This window comes from Helicoverpa zea, chromosome 15 (assembly GCF_022581195.2).
Source record: "Helicoverpa zea isolate HzStark_Cry1AcR chromosome 15, ilHelZeax1.1, whole genome shotgun sequence".
NCBI lineage: Eukaryota > Metazoa > Arthropoda > Insecta > Lepidoptera > Noctuidae > Helicoverpa > Helicoverpa zea.
In genome coordinates this window covers 10,763,662-10,775,954 of record NC_061466.1, presented here as the reverse complement: position 1 = coordinate 10,775,954, position 12,293 = coordinate 10,763,662, and the positions used below count along the sequence as shown (strand labels likewise).

The following is a 12,293-nucleotide window of genomic DNA, read 5'->3' as shown; positions in this document are numbered from 1 at the left end:
AGTATATAAATGATAAAAATGTGTTTTATGAAATGGTTTTACCTACCTCAGTTTTTTTATGATTTTAATGAATTTAACGCAAAATATGTATCGCCATTTAATTAAGCTGTAGGTACACCTAAAGTTTCGGTGATTCAAAAAATAGTCTATTCCTATGTAATATGTAGTATACAAGCTGTTGATTTGCATCCGTGCCATATTCAAGGAGGTAATTATGCTAATGATTCTCGACCCAAATCAATAAAAAAATTGGTACGTAATTTTTTTTCTTTAATTTTTTTTCGGATTTCCGTAAATGTCATCTAGCCTTATTTAAACTCTGCGCGTATGTTACTGGCGTTAAAACCGTGCTGCACCCTCACACAAACGCAAACACAAAGCATACGCAACGATCACTCATAAATTTCATTCATAAAATTGGATTACTTTGGAAATACCACGACATTACAATGACAAAAAAAGCAGTGCATATTAGTTATTTCCCATCTACTGTAATTCCAATCGATTATTTACGTATTGTATGTCCTCCTCCTGAACTATGGCACAAATGCAAATCAACACCTTGTATAATCATATTATTATTCAAACATTAACTGCGTAGATCAATAAACATGCACAGGGTTAATGGCCGATTTAAGCACAGATATGAAGAATATGCCCATACTGCGACTATCCCTGCACAGTAATCGCGGATCATACATCACTACCTTCACTAAGCCCTGCAGCTCTCTGCCCCTCTCTGTAAGTGAGGGGCGTGAATATTGACATTAAAAATGCTTGTGAACAGCAACTTAAACGTCGTTATCGGCAAAAAGTGCTGACGTTACAGAAATCAAGTTGTTTTATCAGCGAATCTGTTGGAGCCTCCCCCCCTCCCTCCTCACTCCGCGACCCTCCCCTCACGTCACCGGGAACTTTCGCGCGCTCTTTTATTTTACAAACTGTTTATTATCTGAAGACAAAGTTATCGTCTTACAAAGAGTACGGGAGTGCAACGGTCTAATTGCGCCGCGACAGTTAGAAACAATAAATAGCGAACATAAAATCAATGGCTGTGAAAGATTAGTGTTTATTCAGTATTCAGTAGTGGGGCGCCTGATGTTGTACGAGTGAATACCGAGCTTGTATGAGTAATGGCCAGTAATAGGCAGGAACACAGCGCCTGTCATCAGCTAATCACAGAGCGCCGGTGACTGCCCGCGCGGTGACGTCACGCGCGTACTCTATACCGACGCTACGGGTTACCAACGACTGGTTATTCGGTATTCTTATTGTGTACAGGCAAAGGTGTAACGTAGGTATGTGAAAACCTTGTTAATCCTTTTTTACAATGATAGACTATCACATTTCCCCTTTCTTTGTGCTTATTTTTCGATAGCGAACGATGAAGTAAAACAAGCGATAATGTACCTCCGTGCGATTCTTTACTCAACGTTGAATATCACTGCTTGCATAATATATGATATTTCAGTAAAAATATAATTAAAACTAAAGTTATAATCTAATTTAAGGATTTGCCTATTTTGTTTCTAGGAACTACTTCAGAGTATGAACATTTATATTGATATGAATGATTGGCTTAGTGGGAGTTTAGAACAAGACAAACAGCGCGAGCTCTATCATTAGCGTTTCCTTCCTCATGCGAGGCACAATAAATAAACACCCTCCAACTATTAATTACTTCGCTCTATAATAAGACTCCGGTAATTCGGTGCAGACGTTTATTTCGGTTCAGATTAGCCGCGCGTGTACCTTCCACGACAACAGTTTTTTGGTAACTTGAAGATTTACTTGATAATAATATCAGCTTGCTATATGTGTTACTTACATCAGTCGTTCTAAACAAACATTGTGACTTTGACTTTGAAACAATAACCTAAAATATTTTAAACTGTATAAACGCACTAGCTTTTGCCCGCAACTTCGTTCGCGTGGAATAGTGACTACCAGCAGATTTTTGATTTGACCAATAGATGGCGCTATATGTCCGGAATAATTTTATTTTTATTTTTTTTGTAATAAAAACTATCCTATGTCCTTTCTCAAGTTTCAAACTATGTCTGTACCAAATTTCACACAAATCGGTTCAGTAGTTTAGGCGTGAAGAAAAGACAGACAGACAGACAGACAGAGTTACTTTCGCATTTATAATATTAGTTTGGATTAAATCAGCTATATGTCATATACAATATATGCTTCAATACAAATATAATATTCCTAGCTTCCGCCCACGGCTTCGCCCGCGTAGAGGTCGGTTATATTGCGTTTCCAAGAGAATTATTCAAAAGTCCTCGATAAAAACTATTCTATGTTCTTTCTCAAGATCAACTCTATCTCTGTACCAAATTTTATTAAAATCAGTTCAGTCGTTTAGACATGAAAGAGTAACAGACAGAGTTACTTGCGCATTTATAATATTAGTAGGGATTTACCTTTTGCGTTGGTTGCACTCACGCCTGTAGCCCACGTACGCGTCAATTATGCGTCTGATTGTATATGTTTGACTTGTATCCCGCAGTGTACTGCAGGCAGGCACTGCGAGAGACAGAGCGTCTCGCACGCATCACTCACGACGTACAGGCGAGCGCGCACGTGCCGCACAGATAAATATTTAATTTGTTCGGCGAGGTGTCGCGCGATCGCTTCCTCGCAGATAACGCGTAATCCCGCGCCTTCACGCCGCCGCCGCGTCACGCCTGTATTCTTGATGTTCCTTCAAACGAATTTTATTCGAAGCTAATGGTTTTTTGGCGGCGCGTCTCGAGAGATTTTTTGTTGTTGCTAATATCATTTTATACATATTACATTCGCATTATGTTTACAACCAACGTTTTACGTAAATTGGAACGGCTTTGAACTTCAATATCGCCTAGCAGGTATGCCTCTAAATCTTTGTGATTTTCTCTATAATGTCCATCCAAATGTGAGTTATTTCTGAAATACATTAACATTGGTGCAATAAATAACATCCGTTTATCAGCATTCCGCGTGAACATGTCGTGTTGTGTGCGACACGTGCGCGCGCGCCGGCTGGAGACCATGTGTGTGTGTGTGTGTGTGTGTGAGCCCGTGACGTCACCAAAACACATGTGGCACAATCACAATACTAAAGTTGGTAAACGTTCATGTGTCACGGTCATAAAGGGTGGATGCCATCTTTGTCTTTTAAGTTGACAATAATAATATTTCTCCCTGCGAGAGGAGGCTTGTGCCCAGCAGTGGCTCGATAAAAAGGCTGACGATGAATAACTAAGATCAGTGAAGAGAATGCAACGGAAGCTTCGTGCTCACGTGGTACATCAGCGACATTAGTGAGTCGTCTGTGTACCACCACTGCTGCATCCGCCGCCGTCACTGCACTATTTATCAGTTATCTATTTATCATCCTGTAATCTGCTTGCCGATAACTTGATATTAGTCTTTCAGTTGTTTTGCTAAGCCCCGCGGGTAATAACAAACACATACTATACAATTTCCTGTCAAGATGACGGCAAATTGTTTTTCAATAGAAGTTCACTCGACAGTGACACATACCTACACGACGATATATTGATTTTGTCGTGTATCACAGTTATATTTGTGTTGAGACAAAAGGCTCACTCGGTAGGTGTTGTTGTATGATTGAAGGATATTAAATTGGGTACTATTACCCTGATATATAATGCATTCACAATAACAATAACAAAGTGGCTTGCTGTATAACAACTAATATTATGTAAAAATACACTAGTTTCATGGTAACAGCCAATTATAAGAGCACATGTTTACACGACGGAATAAAAATATTATGTTGTGCAGTGACCGCATGTTGTCGCTCGCGGGCGATGAGTGACCACCACGCGTACTTTGTGACCCCACATCAATGACGCCGACGTTACTCGCCGCTAGTTAATCAAACTCTATTTATAACCACTAAATTGGGTAAAGGTCACTCATCCATCATCGCTGTGAGGAATCTGGGAAAACTCTGTAGGTATGGGGTGAGCTCGTTCACTTTTATTGGTAAAGAGATACTAATTCCAAGTGAAATAGCCTTTCAATGAACAGATGTGTGATTTTGTGAATGTCGTTGTTCAGTCAAAAAACTAGCTAATATAAAGCGAGGCGTCTGTTCCCGCAAGATTTCAGCGTGTAATCTGTGGTGTAACCTCGTACGCAGCGCTTTGAACAGATATGTATGTTCTATGACATTAGATTTGATATGACACAGGAAAGTGATACAAAAATATTCCACGTATATAATGCCGACAATGTGGGCCGCAATGACGCTTATCTGTCACACGTGTTTATGTGACCATAATATCATTGTATGTACTAATTTATATTGCGATAACTCACAAATATCAATAAGCAGTGTACTTAGTATTACTTTTGCAGTTTCAGTATTTCGACGCTCTCCTTGCCTCAAATTGGTCAGTACTTAATAACAAAAAAGCGCGATCAGTATCGTTTATGTACAGAGCGACATATTAGCAGGTGAGCCATGTCCGACAGTAAACGTTTTGTGAACATGAGGCACGCGCCGCGATAACTGCTCGCAATGGACTCTCATTAACATTGAAACAAACATTCCGACAAGCACATCAGCATGCAAGTGAGCACACCATGCATGCAGTCACATGTCGGTAATAGCCGCGGGGGAAATTGTCAATACGTTAATTTTATGATAATCCCGGCGCGGCCATAAAAGTGGTGATATTTATGTGTGCGGCCGCTCCGCCAGCGATCGAAGAGTTAACAGCGCGTTAACCAGAGCTCGCAAACCCACCTACTCACTACCGCACTACTGCCTACTTACTATTACACGTTTATAAATTCGACGATTACAGCAAAGATTCTGCAAAAACATTTTAAATTATTCTGTTCCGATTTGATCTCCCGGTTACGTTAATTACTTCTGATAATATTTGATATAATTTATTATTTCATAACACTTTCAGAAGCGAAACTAATGTATTAAGTAAGTATTAATGTGGTAATGAATTAAGTGGCCGGCGTTCATATCGGATTCACAAAGTAGATTACACAGACATGGTAATAAGGCTTATTACTTTGTTGCCGACTACCAGTTTGCTTCAGTAAATGACAATATTGTGAAGTTACTGAAAATATCTAATGTGCTTATGTGTCAAGATATGTAGTACCTAATGAGAATAAATCTATGATATGTCAGTGTTCCGACTCATATTCAACTCTGGAATATGGCTACAAGACCAAGCAGGGGTGCGCCCTGCTCTCCCCCCCGCCACCCCCCGCGTCTCCTGGCGGATATGACCCACTGGAGTTATTGTTTCCTTCGGAACGGTGTCGCGAGCATTGTGTGCACTCTGCTCCCGAGCTCCCACACTTGCACCTCAGCCTCGCTACACCTAGCATATATACGAATACTGAACATCATAAGTTCATGATCATGAACCAATCATAAATATGGATGTCATTATGCTAATAATAAGTGAGTAAAACTTTTTGAATACCTGGTATTAAGACCGCTGTATACCTACACTGCGTATAAAACGAGAAATGTATGTTGATTAACAAAGCCCCCGCTCGCGTACATGTAGCACAATACCGGTGCAGAGCGCAGGTCGTGCCTCTGTCCGCGAGCCTTTATTCCAAACATGCTCTGTTTAAACTGAAACTCGCGTATTTTTTCACGTCGTTATCCCGAACGGATCCACGTGCGCTCGGCACACGTAACATAGCACCGCAATGTCACTATAACTACTAGATACACAGAAAACGCGCAGAAGGTTTAAAAACAAAATACTTTCTACATCGAAGCAAAACAAAATTCGTGTATAAGAAAAAACATGCAAAAACTCTCTATTTTAGTGATCAGAAAAAGAAACGATTCAGAATTAATACCAATGCAAGCAACTGAAATGTATCCAAATACTAAAAGTAGTAGTAAGCTGTAAAAGAACTTTCCTTTTGCACATGAAAATCATGCGAATGCTGGTGGTGCAGAATGATCCTTCTGCATGAGTATATTGGTAGTGTCAGCGGTCGGTGAAATATTGGGCGCGGTGCCGGCGATATCGCGTATCAGAGCTTTAGATACCGCTCGATACTGTGCGGATACCTGTGCGATACTGCGCGGATACTTGTACGATACTACGCGGATATTTGCATCGCTACTTATCGTCCCGGCCGTTGTAGGGTTTCTCAGGTACGAATTAGTGTTTTTTTACAACCATTTTCATATTTTGAATTCTGGTACGTATCTGTAATCACACAATCTCATCAAGATTTAAATATTTGAAGCACAAGTACGTAGTGAGTTTAAACTGTCGTCCGGCACGCAATTACACCGCGCCACGTGAACTATAATTCCCCGGAAGCATGTTATATTGTAATTAGCTTCGTCCTTGGAACTACGTCATCAATGAACAACTTTATTTGGAGTTGCTCTGAATTTTTAAAATCGTGATTTTGTTGATTATTGGATTTGAATAAAATATTGAATAACTCGTTCAAAGTTACAACTGTTTTAGTTCACGTCGTTATACAACTTTCGAATAGAAAACTTTATTTCTTTGGCAAGGACAACACTTTCTAAATTTACTCTTTACTATTGTATGTGTCTTAAACTGTTGTCATCAAATTATTGATATGATAACGTAGTTATTAATGGCGGTTAGGTAGGATAGATCTATGCGCCGCGCTTTTATTGGCGTAGTTTATTACATGGAAGAGATCTGGGAGACGTTAGTGGTTCAATATTGTGATGTAAAAATAGTCGCGTGACTTCTAATAAGTATTCCACATTTAGGTGTGGAATGTCCGCGACACTCACTCTACACGAGACTACCTACATATCTATGTCGTGTTGTCTCCTCAACACTAGTCTTTGAGTCTGATATTTGAAATGTTTAACTATAATTTGATCATTTTTGTTGAAAATAATAAGCATTGAACCCTTTCTTCGAAATAAATTCATTCAAAATTGATTGCATACTCTGTAAATAAGTATTTAGTTACTAAGTTTCAAACTCAGTTTACTATCATCGCACCACCTATTGTTAAAATTAAATTAAACATTTTGTTTATATTAATAAAATAACTGTTTGGAGCAAGATGCCTATTATTGCATTACATACTTTTACATATTTTTATTAAAATTCATTTTTGCTAGTTTGAACAGCAGATTGAATAGAAAGTTCATGTATCTTCTCGCAGCGATTATGGAAGCCTTCTACTTACATTAAAAATGCAATTTTATTTTGATTCACTTGTCAGTGATGATTTTAAGTGTAGCATTCAAGCTTAGTGCCAAACAAAACATAGTACGAAGCAGTTTATACTGAACGCAGAACCATCAATTTGCAATAATGCTAGTGTGTAACGTGTGTTGTGTTGTTGCAGAGCGCGTGGCGTCGCGCAGGATGTGCGCGTGCGCGTGGCGCCTGCACGTCTTCACCGCCGCGCTCGTGCTCGCCGCGCATCTCATCAAAGGTACGCTCACTCACTTGTTCTCCTCTATCATACACTACTATATTCTGCTGTGTAACGTGAATTTTTACATTTTGAACGTACCAGAAAATGTTGCTGCGCAAGTTAATGTTTACGCAACGCGGGATTCAGCTCGGCTAGGACACAGCCTACGATATTTAAATCGAACCACAACATTAATACATATAAAGACAATAAGGTAAACTTGCTCGCCCCCGAGGACACCTACAGCCGCAGTTATTGTCCGTTATCTAAAGAAATGGCACAGTTCAGCTGTAACCTCGCCCTTTATATCTCTCGCTGACCATAACAACAGATTCCGAATGAATATTTGATAATATACCTCCATCATACAAGTAACGGTTCCACGGATTGTGTCGGATAAAATGCGAAACACACCTGTTTGTGAATAAATAACGGCGAGTAGGCCTCCAAGTATGTACATAGACGCGTGCTCGCACAACACAGATACAAATCCGTATGTAAATGTGGCAGTGTATTGTAAACAGCGAATAGTTATCGAGGCCGGATCGAGTTTACGCAACTTGTTACTGCAGCTAATGGATGTTTCGTTAAGTGGAGCAGTGTAAACACCCGACGAGGGTGTTCGCGGCCTCTCCACGCGCTCGGCTGTCCTCGGCAGCGCTCGGCTCGAGCAAACACTCAAGCGCGCCGTCGAACACGACACTAGTTTTAATGAATATCTAAACGTTCGTCGAGACATCAATTCGGAACGCGAAAATTTGACGCGACTCGTTGAAAACTTGCTCTTTATTCGCTAACTTGTCGCCAGAATCATAAACAAGTTTTAAAGAGGAATAAAATGAAAAGTTTTCCAGTTGACGTCATTTGCATTGCGGACATCTAGTCAGTTCCCCGCTAATGAAGTTTTGTGAGTATTTTTCTGAACTGTTCAGGTTGCAGCCTGAAACGTTTACTTAGCTCACGGAAGTAAATTGAAACAATTTGCCGAGCAGTTACTGAAAAAGTGCGCTAATTACGCGGACACAGGCAAATGGGTAAATAGTAGTCGTTCACGGTGTAGCGAGTAAACAATGAGTAAATCAGAAGCGAACTAACATCACACAGTAACGAGCGCGCTGGGAGGCGCAGGCTGGGCCAACAGCGCGCGGCTATCAACCAGTCGAACAGAGCAGCGTCGCTGGAGCGCATTAACACCGTCGCCAGTAACTGACGAGCGCATTAGGCGACCGCGCACCTGCCGCCGCTCGCTGCGGTGTGACACGCGCCCAGTAACGCACACTGCCCGTTTTGTGCACATCACACTTAGCTCACTTTAGTGCCAGGTAGACATGGGTAGTTCACGAACGATTGAAGGAAATGGACTACTTCACTTCCGAAAATAAACGTATCATTCCTTCACTACTCCTTCGAATGTGTCTCTACTTCATTTAGTTCACTAGTTCAGGATCCTTCCATAGATAGGATCGGCTACATATTTCGATTTTTAAATACGCCAACCTAAACTAAAATATATCTAAATTACTTTAAAGCTACATAATTTTCTGTTTATTCATATTTTCACGGTTGATAGTCCTAAGCCTGTATAAAGTATGAAGGAAAATCGAGATATCGAGATAAAAAATCAAGTGATTCATTCGTCGATACTTATCCCTCACACTACAGATTGACTCGTTTTGATTTACTGAACTAAATGAGTAGACTACGATTATGATTCCTAAGAGCTGGGTGACTCATTGACTCGTTCAGATTTGGTGAACTAAATGAAGTACTGAAGTAAATGAGTGGACTACTTCGTTGAGCGAAAAGAACTACTTCATTCATTTCTTTTCAATGACACATTTTGCGCATGTCTAGTGCCAGGAATACAGATTACTTTTCCCATGTCATTAGAAAGTAATTCCTTTTATTATGGGATATTTTTTATAACAAATTATTAATAGTAAATTTTCCGATATTTACCTTGACAAAGAAGACGGATCACAATCCATACAAAATTGCCCCACGTCCTATAACAATGTAATGTACCTAAAAAAAAAGATAAAAATGTAAAAAAAAATATGGCATAGTCTCTAACTTCTTTTTTTTACACCTTCATACGAAAAAAATGATTTAAAAATTGTTCAGGCGCTGGTATGAAAACATCGTTCATAAGACTATTTATTGACCATTTTTTAAAATCATGTTTTTTGTTTGATAGGGTATACCTCACAGGTGGTCCCATAATAATCAGGTCAGGACCTGATGATGGAAACCCTGAGAAATCTAGGGCAACTTTTGAAAGTTGTGGGCATGCGCAGGATAAAAACTTGTCAATGAGGTGTATGTCTGATAACACTATGCAACAGTGAAGGTTTGGAGCTGATCTGATGATGGAGACGAAAGAAGGTCGAGGGAACTCAACAACTGAATGTGTAAACTACCTTGTGTTTGGGCTTATATTATTTGTATTGAATAGACCTTTGCAACAGTGAAGCTTTGGAGCTGATCTGATAATGGAGACCAGAGAAGGTTGAGGGAATCGACAACTGAATATGTTAACTACCTCGTGTTTGGTCGTATATTATTCGTATTGATGAGAACTTTCCACTAATGCGGATAGTAAAAACTATACTTGTCAGTGAAAAGCCAAAAATAAAAAAACTTTTTACAAAAAAATAAAATCGACTCCCAAAACACTGAAAAGCAAAAAAAAAAATATTCTTAGATGCATCGGCCTAGAAGTTATAGTTCGGCCATTCAGAGAATGCGTTCCTGACACGTCGCGATTGAACTGACGACGTAATAACATTCATTGATTATTGATATAATAATGTTGTTTTAATGCTCCTCAATTGTTAAAACGGTAAACAACCAGCAAAAATATTTTTATCGTAACTGCAACGCCATTGCAAAGTTACGTCGTCAGTTCAATCGCGACGTGTCAGGAACGCATTCTCTGAATGGCCGAACTATAGTGTCTAATGGATGTAGGTACCTAAGTTTATTTCGCCTACGACTTATATGCCGATGCACCTAAGAATAGTTTTTTTTTTTACTTTTTAGTGTTTTTGGGAGTCGGTTTTATTTTTTGTAAAAAGTATTTTTTTGGCTTTTCAGTAACAAGCATAGTTGTCACTATCCGCATTAGTGGAAAGTTCTCAAAAATACGAATACTATACGACCAAATAAGAGGTAGTTTACATTTTCAGGTATCGATTCCCTCAACCTTCTCTGGTCTCCATCATCAGGTCAGCTCCAAACCTTCACTGTTGCAAAGGTCTATTCAATACAAATAATATAAGCCCAAACACAAGGTAGCTTACACATTCAGTTGTTGAGTTCCCTCGACCTTCTTTCGTCTCCATCATCAGGTGAGCTCCAAACCTTCACTGTTGCATAGTGTTATCAGACATACACCTCATTGACAAGTTTTTATCCTACGCATGCTTACAACTTTCAAAAGTTGCCCTGGATATCTCAGGGTTTCCATCATCAAAGCCTAACCTGATGAATATGGGACCACCTGTGAGGTATACCCTGTCAAACAAAAACATGATTTAAAAAAATGGTCAATAAATAGTCTTATGAACGATGTTTTCATAACAGCGCCTGAACAATTTTTAAAGCATTTTTTTCGTATGAAGGTGTAAAAAAAAGAAGTTAGAGAGTATGCCATATTTTTTTTATCATTTTTATCTTTTTTTTGAGGTACATTACATTGTTATAGGACGTGGGGCAATTTTGATCCATCTTCTTTAGTTTACGAGAGTTACTAACGTTATATACAACGTCTAGATCCTAACTAAAGTCGATTACTTTATTTGTATTGGTAATTGTCCATTTGCTCGGCTTATTTTCGGTTGTGCTATTACCTAACGTTTGCAGAGAACAAGAAAGTGTTCAACGGTAATAATTTACCCGTAGTAGAGAAAACGTGCTGTACATGTTGTATTTAAACGTCCATAAAAATCGTTCATAAATAAAAGCGACATTTTGTCATTTACTCACCAACTTTTAAATAAAGATGATTTAGTTTCAAAAAAAAACATTCAACGGCGACCCACCTATTTTATAATAATATATCATCAAATAACTTTTTGATTGTACAATAAAGTAGAATAGATTGAAATGACGTCGACTGTGACCTTTACCCTTTTGTGTCGAATGTAACCCGAAATAGATGCAAACTACTTGTGAGACAACGATCAGTGATCAGCAATGTGTTGTTCTGAGCACGCCGACGTGTTGGCCACCACTCGCTCACATGTGCGGCACTGGTTGCCGTGGCGTGTGCCGGCGCTTGCGACATTCTGCTTTGTTCGCGAGGTGGCGCTTGTTTACTGCCAACTCTGACGTTCCGCGCGACCTTCCAGATTTACCATAAAGGGTGTGTTTGTGATTTTGGAGGAATTTTACGTTGTTTTTTTTCCTCTCAAAATTCAGTGAATTAGTAAAACACTGTAAATATATATATACAATCGATTTTAATGAAAACTTTTAACATTCATTATAGTTCATTGAAGCATTCTCGTTTATGTTTGTGTTTAATTGTAAGTAAATAAGGTTGTTAACAGCCCTTATTGGACAAGAAGTTTGAAATGACTCATCAAAGTCGTCTTCTAAAAAGACGTAAAAATAAGCTCCTCACGAGATAAGGAAATAAATCAATGTGGGTTTCGTAACGCTACGCAGATTTAATTCGTAGACAGACCGGGCCTACGCCGTAGGCGTACAGCTACGAAAAGCGTAGCTCCAAGCAATCATAAAGAAGTTACCGTACCTGTATGTAGAGGTAGGCCTCCTGTACGGTTCACCCCCCCCCCGCCCCGCCCCGCCACCGCCGGTTAAATAAGAATCTTTTGATCTGCGCTTTTAAC

The 12,293-nt window shown here is 39.4% G+C and overlaps 1 protein-coding gene across 4 annotated transcripts in view; it reads left to right on the top strand.

The window, feature by feature from the left end:
- LOC124636863 (lachesin-like) overlaps positions 1 to 12,293 on the top strand; it is a 107,854-nt gene that overhangs the window by 43,893 nt on the left and 51,668 nt on the right. For 3 of the 4 annotated variants that reach the window (XM_047173063.1, XM_047173066.1, XM_047173064.1), the window contains exon 2: positions 7,366 to 7,455. In XM_047173063.1, the coding sequence (XP_047029019.1) occupies positions 7,366 to 7,455 (90 nt within the window). Of the gene's footprint in view, positions 1 to 2,610; positions 2,877 to 7,365; positions 7,456 to 12,293 lie in introns of those variants that run through there. The other variant, XM_047173065.1, reaches the window with a different exon arrangement.